This window comes from Amaranthus tricolor, chromosome 10, assembly GCF_026212465.1.
Source record: "Amaranthus tricolor cultivar Red isolate AtriRed21 chromosome 10, ASM2621246v1, whole genome shotgun sequence".
NCBI classification, from domain to species: Eukaryota; Viridiplantae; Streptophyta; class Magnoliopsida; order Caryophyllales; family Amaranthaceae; genus Amaranthus; species Amaranthus tricolor.
The window spans coordinates 19,805,227-19,827,664 of NC_080056.1; the positions used below are offsets into that span (position 1 = coordinate 19,805,227).

A 22,438-nucleotide genomic window follows, 5' to 3' on the forward strand; every position below is an offset into this window, starting at 1 on the left:
TAGGGCCTGTTCTCTTCAGGTTATTGGAACTGAAATAAATTTATTAGAACTCAACTAAACTTGCTAGAACTTAGTTAGTAATGGGTGTGATAGGAAATGGTGAACAAGTTGAACTTATAAAACTAGAGTCAGTGCTGGGGCCTAGGGTGAAATATATTTATGGGTCTCTAACTATTATATAGACATTAAAAAATTATATATTCAATGTTGTAATAGAAAAAAGTGTATGGATCAATACATAATATAAAATAAAATAAAAATATTTCTACCAAGGTTTTCGATGTAATCACTAATAAGTGTAAATCAAGATATTCAGTCACAATTTTCTCAATACATAACACTGCAAGACCATTCAAACGTTCTTGTGATATTGAAGATCTTAATTAATTTTTTAGTATCTTCAACTTCAAAAAACTCTTCTCGGCTGATGCAAATATATTTACAACTGTAAATTTATAATCCTCTTTTACTATTTAAAAGAGGTAAATTTATCTTTAAAAATCCCACCTTTGACGGGTTTTCTTTTTAAAATCTCACATTTCGTTTATTTTTTAAAAATCCAACCTTTGCACCCTATTTTCTTTTAAAGCACTTCCCAGTTTATGTAACATGGTATTGCTGGTTTTTGCAAGCAAAAAAAAAGAAAATTTTTTAGTTGCCACTTGTTATGTTTGTATTTGTTCCATTAAAAATAATACTATAGAAATCCCCACACTTTTCGGCACTCCCTCCTCTACCACCTTTACCACCACCATATATAGCTCACCTCGCACCACCTTCCCATGTAACAAGCGTTCATTCCCCAGCACCCCCTCCCACTGGAACCATCACCTCACCCACCACCATAATTGAATCTACATCAACGGGGTGGCTATGGTTTCAATGGAAATGTGATTATCTTCATTGGATGAATGGGGTTGAATTGTGGCAGAGAAAAGAGAGAGAGGGAGTATGGTGCGTATGGGTGGACAATTTTGCTACATCTTTAGGGCTGGTGTTGGTGTTAGAGTTGCAGGTTGGTGATTTTTGTGGTGGGTTCTTAACGGAGGGTGCACAGGTCGGATTTTTCAAAAATAAACGAAAGGTTAGATTTTAAAACAAAATCACCCAAAGGTGGGATTTTTAAAAGTAAATTTTTCTTTAAAAGAGGAATCAATTATCAATCATTCATAAAAATTACTTCAACGAATGTACAGGTCAAATTTTAAATAGTGATATAACCATAAATTAAAAATTAATGATAATAATCTAATTATAATAGTATTGTATTAATTCTAGTATTTGTGTAAGTATAAATAGAAAAAAGAAATAAGGGTAATCCGTAATAAAATAAAATAAAAAATAAAAAGGGTAACCAGTAATCAATTACCTTTATCAATTGGTTGGCGGCTCTTGGCTGGGGTGGGTAGCTAGCGATTGGCGGCAAAAGAGGCGAAGAGAGGCCCCAGATTGCCTTCACGTGTGTTTAGCGTTCAGGCCATGTATGGCATTGGTAACTCAGTAATTGCCAATTGGTAATACTATGTTTGCTTCTTTGTTTAATGTTTCTTAAGCATCCTGAAATATGAGAATTGAGAAGAAAATTATTACTTGCCTTGATTAATGATTATTGATTTCTTCAAATACAATAATTGTTTGGAAGGTTTCCAATAGTACCATTTCAAGTACATGCAACTTTTGATTGTTTGGAAGGTTTCCTATGATACAGTTTCCCACAATTCATTAAAAGTTATGTAAGTGCAGCAAAGAGGCGAAGGTTTCCCACAATTCCTTCAAGCATTAATACATGAATTTTCAGTTTTCAAGTACAATAATTGTTTGGGAATCAGGGCAATAAGGCTTTGGAAGGTTTTCTAACTTGTGGTCCCTGGGCTCCTCCATAGGGCCGGACCTGATTGGAGTGAAACATATTAGTCTCTTAGAACTAAATAAGTTGTCAAAATGTGCAAGTCAAAGTGATGGGTAGATGTAAGGTGAACTTATTAAGCACTCCATTTGTCCATTTGGAATACTATCATTTGACTCAAAAAGCTCACATGTTTGAGTCAAATAATGATGGATAATGTGAACTCAACTGAACTTAACTTGTAAAGCTGTACAAATGTGAAAGTGAAAGTAATGGTGTAATGAGCAAACATAAACTGAAATTTACTAACTTATTAAGTAATCAAAACATAAGTGTGAGAGTAAGAGTGGTGCAATTGGCAAATGTTTACTGAATTGAGGTGAACTTATTCAGTCTGGAAATAATATTCATAGTGGTCTTTAAAGGGTCAATTATGAATGTTGTAAACAAAAGATGTTGTCCACTTTTGTGATAAGGCCAGTAGTAAACCGAATTAATATGTTCAAGCATGAAATTTTGAGGCATGCGAGTTAATTCTTATGTTTTCAGAGGTTATAATTTGGGATACTGTTTGAGTGTTTTGGTGTTTTGGGCACTTATTTTCAGTTCCTTTTTGAATCAAACTATATTCTTGGTGAGGTAGGGATACAATGTGGTAAAACTGTCAAATTATTATTCGGCACTTTTGCTTAGGGGCTGTTGATTTTGTCCTTGAATGATGTTTTGAGGTGGGTGGTTGATAGTTTGAGTGGTGATTGTCAATATTGACTGTAGATTGAAACCGAAGATGATGAAGATGATGAAGATGAAGAGCAACAACAAACAGTTGATTTGTCGTCTGTAATTTCAAAGATCAAAGAAGTGAGGCTTGTTCCATCTGATCCTAGTGAATGTATGTTCTCTTTATTATGATATCATTTTTTTCATTCCATCCTCCTAGCTATTCTAGTCTTTCAACGTATCTATATCTTTTATGTTTGACAGTGGAGACTTTGTTTGAGGTGTTCTGTGAATGTGCAGAGTTGAATCCTGAACCAATGCTAGGTGAATTACTTTTTAATGCAAATTAAAACTATTTTTTTTCATCATTCTTGTTTTTTTAGCTTGATTATATATTTATATTCATCACCCAGATGAAGATGAAGAGGAGCACAATTGGATTTTTAGTGCTGACCAGTTGACTGCTGAGGCTTTAGGTAGTAGTCAAATGTGATTTATTTATTTCTACAATTTAGTTACTATAAGGTTAGATTGATCTAATGATATCTTTTGTACTTCAGAGGATGATGCTTCTAACTGGAGTGGGAGTCACATTAATTTCATTGGTCATTCAAATGGTGAACATGACTTGGCACATAGTGTACTTGAGGTATGATATTCATTTGTTGACACTTAGTTGTGTAATCTATATTTAAATTAGAGACCTTGAACATCACTGACCTTATGGTCAGAGAAGCTTTAAGAGTACATTTTTTTAGCTATATATTGTCGATATTTCTTACACGCACTTGTGTTTGTCTTATTCACTAACTACAAATAAATAATTTCATTGAACATGTGTGAAATTACTTTAGAGGGAGTACTTTAGAAGGCTGTTTGATTTAACTATGATACATGATGCTAGAAATAATTTTTCGAATTCAACTATGTTCTTGTATTGAGAGCTGAGAGATGTGAAGGTACAACTGATTATTTAATATAATTTGATCCTTGGATATAACATGACCTTACCCATGAAGAATTTTTATTAATTCTTTTTGAAATGAAAGAGACCTTACCTAATAACGAGATTGAATTGTTGTGTAAATTTGCATTAAATGTAGCATGTACTTCTCATGGTAATGAAACTATGATCATAAAAATGTTTTTTCTTCACAAATTTCCATTACCACCTAATAAAAAATCTCTAAATGGTTATGCATTAGAATAAATTTTGTGAAGAAAATGAGGTGACTTATGTAAAGTAAGCATTACTATTGAACTTGTCAAGAGATTTTCTTATTACCAAACCAGCCATTAAAGTAATAGCATTGTCAATATTTTGCTGCCATCTTCATAAATTTATATCTTTCTCTATGCATCAGTTGTAGCCTTGTACGCAGGCAGGTAGGCAGCCTGTTAATAAGAGGTTGGTGTTTAGCTTTTCCCCTTCTGAATTGCGATTTAGATGGTCACTTTAGACCATGTTCTTCTTATCTACAAATAAATTTGTTCAAAACTATGAAGTTAAGACAAGGGTTATACTTTCTAAGAAGTTCAGTTATAGTCTAGTAAGTTATTTGGTGTCATGAGCATAGGGCTGTGCTTCAGTGGGTTATTAGTCGATAATGTAGTAGTTAGTATGAGACACCTCCTGCGTCTTAGATCCGAGTACGCAAAGAACACAGTGATTGTAGGCACAACTTCAAGTGCTGTGTAAACTCCCTCTCAATTTCGAGTGCTGAGAAAACTCCTTCCCAATCAATTCTTATTCAATAGATGGATAAAACCTAAGTCAATTACAAGATGGCCTTATATAGGTATTCACTAATGCCACCTTAGCCAAACAACTAAAATAAAATGACACCTAAGCATATAAAAAATAAACTCAAAACAGAAACATTATTATAAATATTCATTTAAATCCCAAACTAAACCGCCAACCCTCCCTTTTCTTCCTCCATTAGTAGGTCTTAAGGACCCTTTGAACCGTGGGTGTTACTATACTCCCGGCCAAATTAAGCACCTTGTCCTCAAGGTGAGCATTAGGAAATGTGGCAAAGAATTTGGTAGCATCTTCCCATGTCGCTTCTGTTTCATCACGACAATCCCATAAGACCAATATCTCCCTTGGCTTGGATGATAATTGGCGAACCTGCAAAATGTCTTAATGGTTGCAACACCTCTTCTAAGTCGGCTGTCAAAGGAAGGCCAACTGCAGTAGCTTGTGTGACTCCCTCGACTCGTTTGAGCTGTGAGACATGGAAAACCGGATGCAAATGACAATCTTTCGGAAGCTCTAATTGATACGCTACCTGTCCCACCCTTTAGAGAATTTTATATGGTCCATAAAACCGAGGTCCTAGTTTTTCATTCATTCGGCTAGCCAAACTCTTTTGACGATGGGGTCGCATCTTCAAATACATAATTTCTCACCTCAAAAACGACTTCCCGCCTCTTCTTGTCGGCATAAAATTTCATCCTCTGCTGAGCTTTAGCCATATTAAATTGGAAATCATCTAAAATCGCATCTCGCTCTTGTAATAATTAGCCTAAAGAATGCACAGGGATTTATTGATATCCTACTCGTACCACATGAGGTGGAACTCATTCATACAACGCTTGAAAGGGAGTTATCTTGATGGAGAGATTTGGAGAAGTGTTATAACAAAATTCTGCCCAATGTAGCCATCGCACCAATGCTTTGGTTGACCATTCACAGAACAACGCAAGTTCGTTTCCACCATTTTGTTTACAATTTCGGTCTGCCCATTGGTTTGTGGGTGATAAGCTGTGCTCCGTAATAATTGAGTTTGTTGTAACCTGAACATCTCCCTCCAAAAAACACTCATAAAGACTTTATTACGATCAGAAACAATAGTAGTAGGAAAATGCAAGCGCACCATTTCTTTTACAAATTTTGCCACTACATTGAGAGCCGTAAAAGGATGCTTGAGAGCGATAAAGTGGCCAAACTTAGTCAACCGATCAATCGCTACTAATATGGTATCAACCCCGTCAGATTTGGGTAATACCTCGATGAAATCCATAGTGACATGTTCCTAAACTTGGGAAGGAGTTGGTAGATTTTGTAAGAGTCTCGCCGAACTTTGATTCGTACTCTTGGCTTGTTGACAAACTTGGCATTCTCGAACGTATCTTATGACTTGATTCCGCATCCCTTCCCAATACCATTCTCCTGCCATACAAAGGCAAGTCTTTAATTCCCCGGCGTGTCCTCCCAAAGGAGAGTCGTGATATTCCCGCAACAAGACCACAATAAAGGGAGAAGATTTTGCTAGAACATTTCTTCCCTTGTATAACAACACATTATTTGAAATTGAGAACCCCGTGGGGATTTGTTCACCTTTCTCGACGGCTGCCCGGATACGAACCAAAGACACATCTTTTTTAACCTCTTCTTGAAGCATGTCCAAAATCTATCCCATGTGAACTCAAAAATGCTCCCAACTCCATATAACGTTAAGTGACCCTGGACAAAGCATTCGCCACCAAGCTATTTGACCCCGGATCAGTGGTGGACCTAGGATTTGAAACATGAGGTTGCGAGCTTAACAAAAGCGTCTTGATTCTCATTAACAAGTAAATAAAATTGAAATTATCATAATTTAAAGCAAATTAAAATTTTAATTCATAAACATTTAAAACAAAAAAATACCCAAATTATACAAAAAAAAAAATTCGTTTTATCATTATTCTAGGCAATATAAAATTGAAACCAAATTAAAAATACTCATAAATTTAATTTACACACATAAAATTGATGTTATCATAAAATTTTACCAAAAGCAGACAGTTGACGTGTAGATGCAATGGACTGGTGGTTCATGGACGTTCACCTAGGCGGCAACAGTGCGCTAGGTGGCAATGGGAAACAGATAGGAGGTCAGGGGAGGAAGATTCGAAGAAGCAGAGTCGAAATATTAAATATTATAGGGAAACTAAATAGTCAATAATTTCCTTCCTTTAATAGTCAGTAATTGTAATTGCTCTCATAAAGTATTAGTAGTAAAAAGGTTAAAATAAAAAATTACTAAATGTGAGTGTTGTAGCCTAGTGGTACTAAAGTATCCATATTTACCAAAAGCTCTTGGGTTCGAGACCTAAGCATTACTTCTTGAAATTATTTTTCATGGGGTTGCATATGCAGCCCCACCACCTACATTGGGTCCGCCAATGCCCTGGATTGTACTTGATCGAAAAATCAAAACCCATTAGCTTCATCATCCATTTCTGATAATCCCCGTGCACCTCTCTTTGTTCCAATAAGTGCTTGAAGCTTCGTTGGTTTGTTTTCACCTTGAATCGGCGTCCCAAAAGGTAGTGCTTCCATTTCAAGATGGCAAACACTATAGCCATAAGTTCCTTTTCATAAATGGATTTATTTCGAGCCTGGATCCCCAAAGTTTTACTATAATATGCAATGGGATGTCGTTCTTGCATCAAAACAGCCCCCAAACCATGTTGGGAAGCGTCGGTCTCAACTACGAACTTCTTCTCAAAATTCGGCATAGCAAGCACGGGAACCTTAGTCATCACTATCTTCAAATATTGAAATGCCCTTTCAAAGTTGGTTGGTTAGGATTTTTGTCAATTGTGCATACCCGTTAACGAACCTTCGATAGTATCCCGTCAACCCAAGGAAACCTCTTAGCTCCTTTAAATTCTTTGGAGATGGCCAAGTGATCATAGCGGATATCCTCTCCTCATCGACCGAAACCCCAGCTGCGGATATAGCATGTCCCAAGCAGGCTACCTTATCAACCCCAAATTCACGCCCCCATTAACTACCAAAGAGTGCTTGCGAAGACATTGAAACACTTGAGCTACATGTTTTGGGTGCTCCTCACGATTCTTGCTATAAATGAGGATATCATCGAAGAAAACCAATACAAATTTTCTCAAATAAGGACGAAATACCTCGTGCATCAATGCTTGAAAAGTAGACGGATCATTTGTCAAACCGAAAGGCATGACAAGAAATTCATAATGGCCTTCATGAGTCCTAAAAGCCGTTTTATGCACATCTTGTGTCTTCATCCAGATTTGATGATAGCCCGACTTAAGATCTAGTTTCGTGAACACGGTGGCCCCATACAACTCGTCAATTAGCTCGTCAATCATGGGAATATGATATTTGTCGGGAACGGTAACCTTGTTCAAGGCTCTATAATCAACACATAATCTCCAAGAACCATCCTTCTTCATTACTAAGATAACCGGATTGGAGAACGGACTAATCGAAGGTTGTATGATACCCACCTTAAGCATATCTTGAACTAGCCTTTCAATCTCATTTTTCTGACTGTGAGGGTAACAGTAAGGCCTAACATTAATGGGATCCTTGCCTTTTTAAGAGTAATTGAATGATCTTGTACCCTTTGAGGAGTTAACTGTGTTATGGGTTGAAATATATCTTCATAACTATCAAAGAGACCCTTCAAATTTGCCAGCACCTCTGCTTTCTTTAAACACCCCTCAACCCCATTCAACTCTACTAATATGCTCCCCCTTTATTCACGACTTTGAGCATGGCCTTTAACGAAATTTTTGACCTCTTTAATGAAGGATCTCCCAATAATATCACATTCCGACCTTGCCATGTGAATTGCATTGTTTGAGTCTTCCTATTAGTCGTTACGGGACCCAAAGTTTCTAACCATTGAACACCAAGTATTAAATCTGAATTACCCAATTCCAAAGCAAAGTAATCTTGCACAATGGTTAATTCTTGAAGATGCAATTCCACTTGTCTACACACTCCCTGTCCTACTATTTCCTCTCCATTTCCAAGCATAACCCCAAAATTTTCAGTCTCTTCACAATTGAGGCCCAATTTTTTAACGGCTTGAATGGAAATGAAATTATTAGTAGCCCCTTGGTCAATCATAACAATCAATTCCATTGAACCAATCGTGCTCAACAACTTCATAGACTTTGGATTAGTAATCCCGACCACCGAATTTAAAGAAATGCCCATTGGCTCAATCTCCTCCTGCTGCTCCACTAATTTCTCAACAAACAGCCCTTCCCTAGCTGTGGGTTCCTCCTCTGCCTCTCCAGTAAGTACCGACATCTCCTTGCGGCTGCACATGTGGTTGACGGAACGCTTTTCGTCACATTTGAAGCAAAGTCCCTTGGCCCTCCTCTCACTGTGTTCGCATTAGTCAAGCGTCGTTCCTTCCCCACTGAACTGCCGGCAGAACACGCCTGAGGGTACCGGTTTCTGAGTGGGTTTGGGTTATACGATTGCCAATTAGGGTTTAGGTTTGGGTGGGTTTGATTATTATATCTGGAAAATTGGGGGTTAGAACTAATTTGGGATTTAGAGTTAGGGTTAGGGTTTTGTCGCCAGAATGGGAATTTGGGTTAAATTGGGGCTGACTTGGGTATTTTGGCATAGTCTGATTTTTGTAGATGGTGAGAGGGTAATTCCGCTGCTGTCCCTGCCTTCTCCCCAACCAAGATTGACATTCCAACTTCCGGTCAATTTGCTAGGCCCAATCCATGGCTTGATCCAGCATTGTAGGTCCTATAAGCTTCAATTCTATCTTCACCTCTTCACACAATCCCCTCAAGAAAGCTCCAATCAACACTGGTGCATCCACCATATTCACATAATTGACTCTTGTAACAAATTCCCTTTGATAATCGGCCTCACTATTTGTTTGCTCCACCAACATCCATTGTTCATACAAATCCCCATCTTCGAATAGACGGAATCGCTCGAAAATCTGGTTCTTTAAATCCTCCCAACGCCTCTCAGGAAATCTTTGATTTGCATATTTATACCACATCATGGCTTCACCTTCCAAACATACCACCGAAACCTCCATTTTCTGTTTTTCGCTAAGTTGATAATACGAAAATACTTTTCCGCCTTTAAAATCCAATCATCAACATCTTGCCCCTTGAAAGATGGTAACTCCAATCTTCTTGCCTTCCAATTTGACTCTTCATGACACCCCCATCACAATGCACACCCCTATCATCACAATGCACACGTTTATCATCACATTCCTTTCGACAAACCCATTCAAGATTCGTTTCTTCTTGTTCCGGATTACGTGAATGTGGCTGCCTCCTGTGATTTTCTCCTGATTTTGACCCCATTTCCATGATTTTTGCCTGCCCATCCAATAAGGCCTGCCAAGACTTGGTCAGTCTTGTCTTGTTTTTTGGTTATTTGTTCGATTGCTGCCGACAATCTCCCAATTTCGTGTTCTGTCTTCTCCATCCTATCTTGCTCATTCGAATTTCCCATCACCATGGCGAAAAGAACCGCTCTAATACCTATTGAGACACATCCTGCCTCTTAGATCCGAGTACGCAAAGAATTAACAAAGACACAGTGACTGTAGGCACAGCTTCGAGTGCTGCGCAAACTCCGTCTCAGCTTCGAGTGCTGAGAAAACTCTTTCCCAATCAATTCTTATTCAATAGATGGATAAAACCCAAGTCAATTACAAGATGGCCTTATATAGGTATTCATTAATGCCACCTAAGCCAAACAACTAAAATAAAATGACACCTTAGCATACAAAAAATAAACTCAAAACAGAAACATTATTACAAATATTCATTTAAATCCCAAACTAAACCGCCAACCCCTCCCTTATCTTCCTCCTTTGGTAGGTCTTAAGGACTCTCGGAACCGTGGGTGTTACACAGTACTAACTACATTAGTAGTCAGAGCTGATGTTTAGGCTTTTATCGTGTGATTAAGATTTGCAGATTCTGTTCTTTCACTTTTAAGTTGAAAAAATACGTTGACGCTCACTTAGTTGAGAACTTGAGATCATGGCTATCGCCTTATGATAAGTTCAAAAGATGTACATTCAATTGGCCACTTGAAAATGCTTCAAGTGTGTTGCTCACGCGTCTGTCAGGGGTTTGTTCCTCGATCAATTCTCATCCAGTGTTTACGAGGGCGGTGACTTGGGGGAGCAGCTTCAATAGGTGGAAAGGTTGAGGCCTGGGCATCTCTAGATACCTGATTGACCATCATGTACTGTTTAATAATAACCGAGTTCAGTTGGTTACTTGACCTGAGCTCAGACGTCTGAGGAGGAAAAATTAGTTCTGGTTCGTAGACCTAATTAGCTATCAGACTCAGAATACTCAACATCTAATCAAGCCTTTTGTAACTCATCAGGTTTTTGGTATGTTGCCATGTTAGTTGTGATGTGTTTTTTCAGGGTTTTTAGCTTCCTTATATCAGAACCATAGTGTAAAAATGTGGTAATGGTCCTTGCGGTAACGGACACGGTGATGCGGTAACGAAGATGATGCGTTTGCTATACCGCCTAATATCAACCTAAACCATGAAATATCGCTTGGAACAGCCTTAAATTGCATTTATTTACACCTTTACGATGCGGATAGTACAGGTTCAATAAATTTGGGAACCTTACGATATGGCCGATACGATATGAAGCGGTCTTGTTTTTTGCGCTATGATCAGACCATACAATCATATGCATGATTTGTGCTTTTTTAACATTTGTCCTCTTTTGTCTGCCTAGCACTAGACCATTCACGTGTTTAAACATCATTATGCATTGGCTTTGTTATATATCAACTTGAATTTCTTTTCCCTATCCGTCTTGTTTGAATTATAAATTTAGCTCCTAATGTTGTCTCTGTGTTTCAGTTGCAAATCAATGACCAGCGGTTTGAAGATGCAGAAGAAATGGACCACGAAGATGATAAAAATGACAACCCTCATTGATTTAGTTGAGATGCAAATATTTGTTGGATATCTTAATGACCCTTACGCGATTTTGATCTTTCTATACTTAGTTAAGAGTTGTTGTTTTGTTAGTTGATTGTGATTGTGTAATGTAAGGATCCTCTGGAAAAGAGGTCATCAAGCTGTGTGGTTAACTCTCAATTAAAGATCTGGTTAACTCTCAATTGGAGGCTTGAGGCGGTCGTGTAAAGTTTTGCGCTTTCTGTTATGGTCCTTCTCCCATGCATCGTCTCAGGTTTTGCGTTAATATATTTGGAGCTAAAGTTTTTTTTGGCTGAGTTATAAATATTTGAATAATTATTAAACCTTGGCACTTGAGTCTTTTATATTTTGTGAAGTTGCTGATAATGTTTAATCGTTTCTAATAATTTTTGGGCCTTAAGCGAAAAATAGAAAAAGACCTTTGTATAATCAAAGAATTGGGACTTTTTGTTTAACTATAGTTGAATTTTTATATATCATATTGCCTCCCTTTCTATTTGAACGTGCCATTTGGTTTTTGGACATTATTTATCATTCACTCTTAATTTGTATTTACTTTTAATCCGTAAGTTAAAACATAGTCAAATGAGATCTTATTTGATTCGTCGCAACGTAAGGTTTATTAAAATTAGTTTTCATAATTTTTAATTATACACAGTTAGAAATATTAAGAGTAGCATTGGTGCATTGGTAGTGTTCAAAGCAAATGGAACATTTGAAAAAGAGAGGGAGTATTATACTTACTTCCTCCGTTATACTATACTTGCTACATTTGACTTTTTACGCGAACTAATGTGTTATTTTGATCATTTATATATGTTAAACTAGATACATCTAGAAACTACTAGTTGTGGGGCTGCGTGTTACACATGTGGTTCCCAAGTTACACTATCGATTTGATGATAATAGTGTGCTTAATTTTAGTTTTACCAATATATTAGTTCAACAATCCGCTAGGCATAATTAAACAAGAAAATAACGTACCTAAATCAATATCCATTGCTAAAGACAAAACACATGGAATTGATAAGCAAGTTATGTTAACATACAACCGAATGTATGTGTGTTGACATATTAATAAGCAAATTGTAGCAAATATGGCCAAAATAGAGTGTTCAAAATGCAATGTTCATACGCGGAGCATTTGCTTAAAAGTCTAAATAAAATAGGCATCATATTTTGCAACAGGTAGTGAAGAATTTTACGAGCTGAAGTCAGGTGGGTGAAGATTCGACATGAGAAATATCTAAGCTGCGATGCACTTTAACCCTAACTTTAGATACATCAGGTAATACCGACTCATAGTTTGGTAGTTGGGAGTTAAGTGGAGTGATGATTGAAGACGGAGTGGATAGCACATTGAGCTCTCACCTTTTCTTTGGGGTATTTTCTTTCCATCTAATGCTACGACTTTTGATGAAGGACTTTTTGTCAGCAATATTTTTTTGTTTTTTTGGTTCTTTTGCAATCACTGGCTCAAGCGAAATTGACGTTAACATCCATTTGAGAACTCCGTTCTTTGCTAAAGCTGTAGTTAGTCCAAGTTCAATGTATATAGGCTTAGCTCTACGTGCTTCCGCGATTTCTTCATAAGAGGTTATCTGGTTTTGTTGTAAAAAGATAGCTCAATGAGAATATAGTGTTAGTTTAAGTCAGATTTTACTGATGTAGTGACTTACATAAGTTTTAGGAGCATATAGGTCATCGATTGTTTTTCCAAAAAGCTGTGCATTGGTGTCGCTAAAGGCTATGAGATTTATAGTTCCAATATTATCTTGGGCATCGAAACTAAGAGTTAGTCTGAAATTGTAAACATGAATTAATATATATTGATAAGCGATACAACAGATTTAATGAAGAACTTTGAAATATAATAGTGTAAAATCCACAAAGTGAGTGAAAATCAAATGATGACATGATTCTGCCAATCCCAAAATCAAGTGTAATATCCATTTCAGATACTTTTTCTACTTTTAAATGATTTTCCAAATATATTTAAAAAGGGGTCTTTCCAAAAAAGAAAACACATATAAAACAAGTAGAAAAACTAAAAGCTAATATCTTTTTTGCACAGTTTTGATGACAATCTATCGGAAAGCGTTTATAACCAAAGCGTGCGGAGACTAAGTTGTGCAATAAACATCGCAAGTTTTGGAAACAAGAGGTTAAGTAAAAAAATTTTTTATTGACATAATCCATTGAAAGGGATACATTTAGAGGAGGTCTATCAAGCACCATATTACTAAGCGTTTGAATAAAATGATGAAACCATGACAACAACACAAATGGCTACATATTTAATCTAGTGTTTCCAAAACGTTACCCATCTAAACAAGCCTAAAGCAATCATGATAAGGTTAAAAAATTTTTAATGCATATATTGAATACTATTCAAAAGTTGTGCATAACACAAAGATCCCAAAAGCAATCAGAGTAGAACTTCAGCAGCTGGGTTCGTCTAGATTTGAACTACACCCATTTGATCAAAATCTAAACGTCAATGAAATGAACGCCAATATCGTTACGATGCTAAGAACAAACAACAATGAACAAAACAAAGTTTGACAATGTAACTAAAAAGGACACAAAGATTTAAGGAGGTTCACCAAATGATGGCTACGTCCTCCGTGGTGTGTAGTTTCTGTTTATATTATATCAAAAGAATACAAACAACACTTCTTAATAAAGAATTACAATTGAGAAAGAGATAACAAACAAAATGGCTATGTGTTTGGCTTAGGGGTTGTGTTTGATGTTTTTGATGTGTGAGTATGAGAGCTCTATTTATAGTACTAGGTACATGAAGATGAATAGCTCACATGAATACATAGTTAATATTGAGTAATGAATACTATGAAATAACTCTAAGGATTTGAAAGGTCGAAAACAAGCATCCCATGCATACCAGAGGATCCGCTCGACCGGATCAGAGAGCTCGCTCGGTCAAGCGGCTCGATCGAGCGAGTATCAGCCAAAATTGGGGCATTCTGTCTGACCGCTCGACCTACCAAAATGACTCGCTCGGTCGAGCGGGTAGGTCGAGCGACCTTACTGCTTCCTCTGTCAGAATTTGATCGAGCATACAATAAATCAAACCCTTTCATTTTCTTCATTAATCTTCATTAACACTCATAATTCTTCATGAATACTCCACACATAATTACACCCATTTAGTTGCCATCATCCAAGAGTTACACTCATGAATTCAACCCTTTAATGTGCACTCAAGTCACACACTACCATTCATAACAATCTCCACCTTAACTTGAGTTCACCCAAGTCAAAACATTCATTAATCCACTTCATAATAAAAAACATACACACCTCAAAAATGCCCAAGAGGGCATTATTTCAAGCAAGGAGCTAAACCTACCAAGTCAACACATAATTCAAACTTGGTAGTAGGTAATGACTTTGTCATCATGTCGGCCGGATTTTCCGTAGTGTCAATCTTCTTCAATAACACCCTTTTGTGCTCAACTTCATCTCGAATGAAATTATACTTAATATCAATGTGCTTGGACCTTCTATGAAATGTATTTTGATTTCTAGCCAAATGAATTGCACTTTGACTATCACAATGCACACTTACCTCACACACCTTATTGCACATTTCACCAACAAGACCTTTAAGCCATTTTGCACACTTACCTCACACACCTTATTGAATGACTCGGCCACGGCTATGTACTCCGCTTCGGTTGTAGAGAGAGCAACCACATCTTGCAGCGATGATTGCCAACTTATCGCCGAACCACCCAAAGTGAACACGAACCCACTTGTGGACTTTCTATTATCTAGATCACCACCATAATCCGAGTCACAAAACCCGGTTAGCTTGCTTGCATTCTTCCCATACATGAGAAAAACATTAGAAGTATCTTTCAAATACCTCAATAACCACTTTAGTGCCTCCCAATGTCCCTTCTCCGGATTAGACATATATCTACTCACCAAACTCACCGCATGAGCAATGTCGGGTCTAGAACATACCATAGCATACATAACGCTACCAACGGCACTAGTGTATGGAATTCTTACCATTTGCTCTTCATCCGCCTTTGTTTGTGGACACAAATTCTTGGATAATTTGAAATGAGAAGCAAGAGGAGTAGACACACCTTTAGCATCATCCATAGAGAAACGTTGCACAACTTTCTCAATGTATTTCCTTTGACTAAGGTATAGGATACCCTTAGCCCGATCTCTCAAAATCTCCATCCCAAGAATCTTCTTGACTTCACCAAGATCTTTCATATCAAATTCACTTGAAAGCAACTCTTTCAAGTTCTCCACCTTAAACAAAGAACTACATGCTACTAGCATGTCATCAACATATAAGAGCAAATATAATAAAGAACCATCTTCAAACTTCTTAAAATAGACACAACTATCATAAGAACTTCTAATAAAATCATGTGAAATCATAAAGGAATCAAACCTTTTGTACCATTTCCTTGGAGATTGCTTCAACCCATACAATGACCTCTTCAATCTACACACATGATTCTCCTTACCGGCCACCTCAAAACCTTCTGGTTGCTTCATAAACATTTCTTCTTCAAGCTCACCGTGAAGAAAAGCCGTTTTTACATCCAATTGATGTAACTCCAAATCCTCCATCGCCACCAAAGCAAGCAATGCCCTTATAGAAGAGTGTTTCACCACCGGTGAGAAAACCTCATGAAAATCAACACCCTCAATTTGAGAGTATCCCTTTGCAACTACGCTTTCTTTGTAGATGGGAGGAATATTACTAGAAGGACCCTCCTTCCTCTTGAATATCCACTTGCACCCCACAATTTTCTTTTTCTTTGGTGCAACAACGATATCCCAAGTTCCATTCTTTGCTAGAGACTCCATCTCTCGCTTCATAGCAATCAACCACTTGCTTGAGTCATTTGAGGCCATAGCCTCCTTGTACGTACTTGGTTCATTTAACCCTTCGACTTCGCTAGCAATGTTGAGAGCATAAACCACATAATCACACTCTTCAATATACCTCTTTGGAGCCATGATCTTCCTTCTTTGCCTAGTTATGGACAAAGGAGGAGACCTTTGTTGAACATCATCATAATTTTTCTCATCATCAATATTAGAAGGTTGAACCTCCACTTGTGCATCATCATTTACATCATTATCAAAAGATTTTTCAACACTAGATACAAGCATGCTATTTTCATCAAAAACAACATCTCTCGACACAATTATTTTCTTTGATTCATTACACCACACCCTATACCCCTTTACACCCACTCCATATCCCACAAAAATACCTTTGCTAGCCCTAGGTTCTAACTTACCATCATTTACATGAATATAAGCTGGACAACCAAAAATCCTAAGACTAGAATAGTTTACCGGAGTGTTGTACCACACTTCTTGTGGCGACTTGAATTTCAAGGCGGTATGAGGTGAACGATTGATCAAATAACATGTCGTAGCCACCGCTTCGGCCCAAAATTGCTTCCCCAAATTGGCTTGTTTTAGCATGCATCTAGCTCTATCCAATAATGTTTTATTCATACTCTCCGCAACACCATTTTGTTGAGGACGACCTGCACAAGTTCTATGTCTAACAATACCTTCATTAGAACAATATTTGAGAAATTTATTATCAAGAAATTCAAGACCATTGTCGGTTCTTAAGGTCTTGATGCTCCTACCGGTTTTCTTTTCAATCATCTTCTTCCATTCCAAGAAGACATCAAACACTTCATTTTTATGTTTTATAAAATAACACCAAACTTTCCTAGAGAAATCATCAATAAAGGTCATCATGTAACTACAACCACTAAGGGAGGGCATTCGAGAAGGCCCCCACAAATCGGAATGGACATAATCTAAAATTTCCTTAGTGTTGTGAACGGCGGGCTTGAAACTAACTCTCTTGTGTTTCCCATAAACACAATGTTCACAAAAACCAAGGTTCCCAAATTTCTTTCCATCAAATAAACCTTGTTTAGAGAGTTCAAACATACCTCTTTCGCCCATGTGACCAAGCCTCAAGTGCCAAAGTTTGGTGTCATGATCGGACATTGTGCTTGTGGAAACGTTTGCTGAGCCAAGAATGGTTGAACCTTGAAGAGCATACAAACTCCCATTCAACTTCCCTTTCATTACAACTAGTGAGCCTTTGGCAATCTTCATAACTCCACCTTCACAAGTGATTCTACACCCGATCTTATCAAGAGTACTCAAAGACAAAAGATTCTTTTTCAACCCTGGGACATACCTTACATCGGTTAAGGTCCTCACAATCCCATCAAACATCTTCACTCTAATGCTCCCAATCCCAACAACCTTACAAATAGTGTTGTTTCCCATGGTAACATTTCCCCCATCAAGACTTTCAAAAGTATGGAAGAAAGTTTTGTTGGGAGTCATGTGGAATGTGCACCCCGAATCAAGAATCCATTCATTATTATCTTTGTACTCATGAGTGGAAACTAAAACATCACCATCATCACTATCATTCACATAACTAGCATTGGCATTGCTAGTTCCTTCCCTAGCCTCTTCCTCATTTTTCTTTTTAAGCTTCTAACAATCCTTCTTGATGTAGCCCTTAAGCTTGCAATAATTACAAGTTTTATTTTTATTTGGCCTAATGGACTTGGACCTCCCTTTACCCTTGTTTCCACTCCCACTAGTGGAACCTTTCTCTTGTGACCTCCCTCTCACAAACAACCCATCACTAGCATTGCTTTGTGACTTTTGTGATAATTGTGAATCAATAAGGTCCCTTTGTGTTAAGGCACTCTTCACATCATCACTACTCAAATTATCTCTACCATTGAGTAGAGTTTCTCTAAAATTTTTATAAGAAGAGGGTAGAGAACATAAAAGATAAATTACCAAGTCTTCATCATCAAGATTGACATCAATGTTTTGCAAATCCATAACAATGGAATAAAACTCATCTAAGTGAGGTTTCAAAGGTTTACCTTCCTCCAAGCGTAAATCGTAGAGTCTACTTTTCAAAAGTAGCCTATTGGTAACACTCTTGGCCATGTAGAGTGATTCCAACTTCTCCCATATACTCTTGGTTGTTGTTTCTTTAACAACCTCTCTTAGAACTTCATTGGAAAGGCATAATTGAATTGCCGATAATGCCTTGGTGTCTATCTCTTCCCATCTCGATGCGGACATTCCTTCCGGCATCTTATCTACACCATCAATGGCCTTATGCACACCATTTTGAATCAAAATGGCTCTCATTTTGACTTGCCATAAGCCAAAATTTACATTTCTATCAAACTTCTCAATGTCGAGCTTCATTGTAGTCATGATTCTCAAATAATAATTTCTTAAAACACCGTAAGAAACAACTTGGCTCGATACCAATTGAAATGAACGCCAATATCGTTACGATGCTAAGAACAAACAACAATGAACAAAACAAAGTTTGACAATGTAACTAAAAAGGACACAAAGATTTAAGGAGGTTCACCCAATGATGGCTACGTCCTCCGTGGTGTGTAGTTTCTGTTTATATTATATCAAAAGAATACAAACAACACTTCTTAATGAAGAATTACAATTGAGAAAGAGATAACAAACAAAATGGCTATGTGTTTGGCTTAGGGGTTGTGTTTGATGTTTTTGATGTGTGAGTATGGGAGCTCTATTTATAGTACTAGGTACATGAAGATGAATAGCTCACATGAATACATAGTTAATATTGAGTAATGAATACTATGAAATAACTCTAAGGATTTGAAAGGTCGAAAACAAGCATCCCATGCATACCAGAGGATCCGCTCGACCGGATCAGAGAGCTCGCTCGGTTGAGCGGCTCGATCAAGCGAGTATCAGCCAAAACTGAGGCATTATGTCTGACCGCTCGACCTACCAAAATGACTCGCTCGGTCGAGCGGGTAGGTCGAGCGACCTTACTGCTTTCTCTGTCAGAATTTGATCGAGTATACAATAAATCAAACCCTTTCATTTTCTTCATTAATCTTCATTAACACCCATAATTCTTCATGAATACTCCACACATAATTACACCCATTTAGTTGCCATCATCCAAGAGTCACACTCATGAATTCAACCCTTTAATGTGCACTCAAGTCACACACTACCATCCATAACAGTCAATGCACTTGCACATCATGTCTTTTTGCAATGAATTAGATACGGATATTAGGGAGGACAGCAGGAGAAGTAGTGGAGAACAGTCCTGAAATGTTTGATTTTGTAGGCAATGGAGAAGCGAGAGCAGCTGTATCACTTGGGTCTATGATCTTTGATGAATTATTGGATTAAAGTGTCCCACTTGTGCCTGGATGCTTTGTGAAGCAAGCTGCTCTCTTTAAGTAAAAATAACACATTATGTATGTATATATGTTGTATTATATTATATAAAAAATATAACAACATTAGTAAGGCTTGGTGCCTGGCTACAATCTTCCTACGACTTTTCATCAAGCACCCAAATCTTGCTTGCTTTTTTGGCTCTTGAAAGAGCAACATATAACTGACCATGCGAAAAGCATACTTGCCAAATATATATTCCAACTTCTTGAAGAGTTTATCCCTGTGATTTATTGATAGTCATAGCAAAACACAGCTTAATTGGGAACTGCATTCATTGAAATTGGAATGGGTATCCGGATGATTTAGGTGCTCTAAGAGTAATGTGCGGTAACAAGACAAGCTCACCCTTCGAAAATCATGTTGAAATTTTGCATTGAATAAGATTCGGCATATTCTACAAATAAGGCGCGTTCCATTACATAAGTCGCTTGATGGATCAAGATTTCATAGTAGAATGACCGGGCAGTTTAGCTTTAGAACCAATTCATGTGAACTCATTCTTCCAGGAACAACTCTGGCGTTGCACTCGCAACGAATATTTGAGGATAAACTTGTTTTAGTATATCATCTATGCTAACAGAGGATTCTCCACACAACAATCTGAAGGTTGATAGGTAATACAGGGTTTTTACACGTCGCTAATACTAGACCTTAACTAAACAATATTTATGACACTATAATACAACTACAACTAGATAGATGAATCCACCCTAGGTTGGCCTATATGAACTTATGAAAAGCTAGGTCAAGGGAGATCAAACGACAATCAATCGAGACACTCTAGATGATGAAATGAAGTTTGTGACCCTATAAATCACACGAGCAACCTATAATCGCCATATGTCTCCTAAGCAGTGGTAGGACAAGATTCATATTGAATATCAATTAATTAATCAACGACAACCTCAACCCTAACCTAACACATGAAGAATAAGACCAAAAACCTAAGGTTTCACCAAACCAAAACCCCTAAGAAAGCTACTCACACATACTAGAAATAACTAGGACAAATCAAGTAAATAGAAGCATGATTGAAATCATAAAGAACTAGAAACAAACCAACAAGAAACAATGAAGAAAGCAATAAATGATAGCAAGCAATATTGAAGAACGAGTAAAACAATAAATGCAACAACTACTCTACCTAATGTAAAGAAAGCAATGAAGCATTAAATGAAAGTATTGAAAGACATAAAAGCAATAAAGATAAACAAAACTTACATAAACCCAAAGCTTGAAGCATTGAACAAGAAAAACAAAAAAATGCAATGCTTGAAGATAAATGAAAGCAATAAAGAAAGTTTTAAAATCTAAACTAAGGCATAAATGAAATGGAAAACAATAAAGAGTTGATGTTCTATGTTGAGATGGAGTCTCTCAAAGTAGGCATAAAAGATATACTCAGATAATGGGCGGTATATATAGCCTAAGGATAAAAGAAACAACATCCCTAAAATAGCCCACGACATAAGGCTTGTGAAGAAAATAAAATGCGTAGGACTTAATCTCCGTTTGCCCGAATGGGGCCCCATTCGGGGTTTCCAGTGCGTTTGAGTATAATTCTTAGACATTGAACATTCATTCGCCTGAACGGGCTTTTCATTCGTTCTAGCCTTTCCCATTCGCCCGAATAGGGCACTATTCGCCACTTCCAGGAACATTTCAAGCCTTCCATGTAGAGCAAGAAGCTTCATTCGCCCGAGCAAGCCACCATTCAACCGAATGGGGGTCAAATGGCTTAAACTCCTTCTCAAAATGTGTCTTTGAAGTGCCGGAAGGACTTTGAACTTTTCGAGGCCCTTGGGGATGACTTAGAATGCTTGGTAAAGCTTTGATACGCGTGTCTCATCTTCGATAATAGTGCGAAACCTCGAACTCACGCTACTTGACCTGAGATCTCCAAAAACACCAAATTTAAAATTTTAAGGTAGTTTGGTATGTCGATTCAATTTGGGTCTTGGATTCAATTTGGGTATAAACTTGAATTTAATTAGAGTATATGAGTTTAATTAGTATTGGGGTTCTTGCTATTGTTGATTAGTATTGGTTATTTGGGTTATTTGAGTTCTAGTATCAAATTGAGTATTTGGAATTCTGAAATTTCAGTTCATAATCTGAACATTCTGTTTTGGCTATTTTGAGGATGGTTCTGATTGTTTTTGGGTTCTTATGTCTGCTTGAGATTTGTAGGGCTTTGAGTCGCGGTCGTGTGGGCACTTGAATCGCCTCGAGATGAATTCGTATGAAGAACTTATGTCCAAAATACTAGTAGACTGTCATAAAAATCGACAATGAGGTTCCGTTTTGTTATGTCCGAATTTGTGTTGCTGTTTTTGAAATAGTTAAAGTCGTTTTGAGGTTCTCTGTCTGCATGATATTTGTAAAGCTTCAAGTCGCGATCACGTAGGCACTTGAATCGCCCCAAGATGAGTTCGTATGAGGGAGTTATGTTCAAAACAGTGACATACCAGCAGGCTGTCATGAAAATCAATACTGAACCTTCTGTTTTGACTATTTTGGGATAGTTTTAATTATTTTTGGGTTCTGGTGTCTGCATGATAATTGTAGAGCTTCGAGTCACGATCACGTAGGCACTTGAATCGCCCCAAGATGAGTTCGTATGAGGGAGTTATGTTCAAAACAGTGACATACCAGCAGGCTGTCATTGAAATCAATACTGAACCTTCTGTTTTGACTATTTTAGGATAGTTTTGATTGTTTTTGGGTTCTGGTGTCTGCATGATATTTGTATTGCTTCGAGTCGCGATCACGTAGGCACTTGAATCGCCCCAAGATGAGTTCGTATGAGAGAGCTA

The 22,438-nt window shown here is 37.4% G+C and overlaps 1 protein-coding gene across 1 annotated transcript in view; it reads left to right on the forward strand.

Moving 5' to 3' along the window:
- LOC130825383 (chloride conductance regulatory protein ICln) overlaps positions 1 to 11,482 on the forward strand; it is a 12,080-nt gene extending 598 nt beyond the window's left edge. The window contains exons 3-7 of the mRNA XM_057690585.1: positions 2,621 to 2,738; positions 2,831 to 2,890; positions 2,980 to 3,042; positions 3,127 to 3,215; positions 11,220 to 11,482. Coding sequence (XP_057546568.1) covers positions 2,621 to 2,738; positions 2,831 to 2,890; positions 2,980 to 3,042; positions 3,127 to 3,215; positions 11,220 to 11,297 — 408 coding nt within the window. The 3' untranslated portion in view covers positions 11,298 to 11,482. The remainder of the gene's footprint in view (positions 1 to 2,620; positions 2,739 to 2,830; positions 2,891 to 2,979; positions 3,043 to 3,126; positions 3,216 to 11,219) is intronic.
- The last annotated feature ends 10,956 nt before the right edge of the window (positions 11,483 to 22,438 follow it).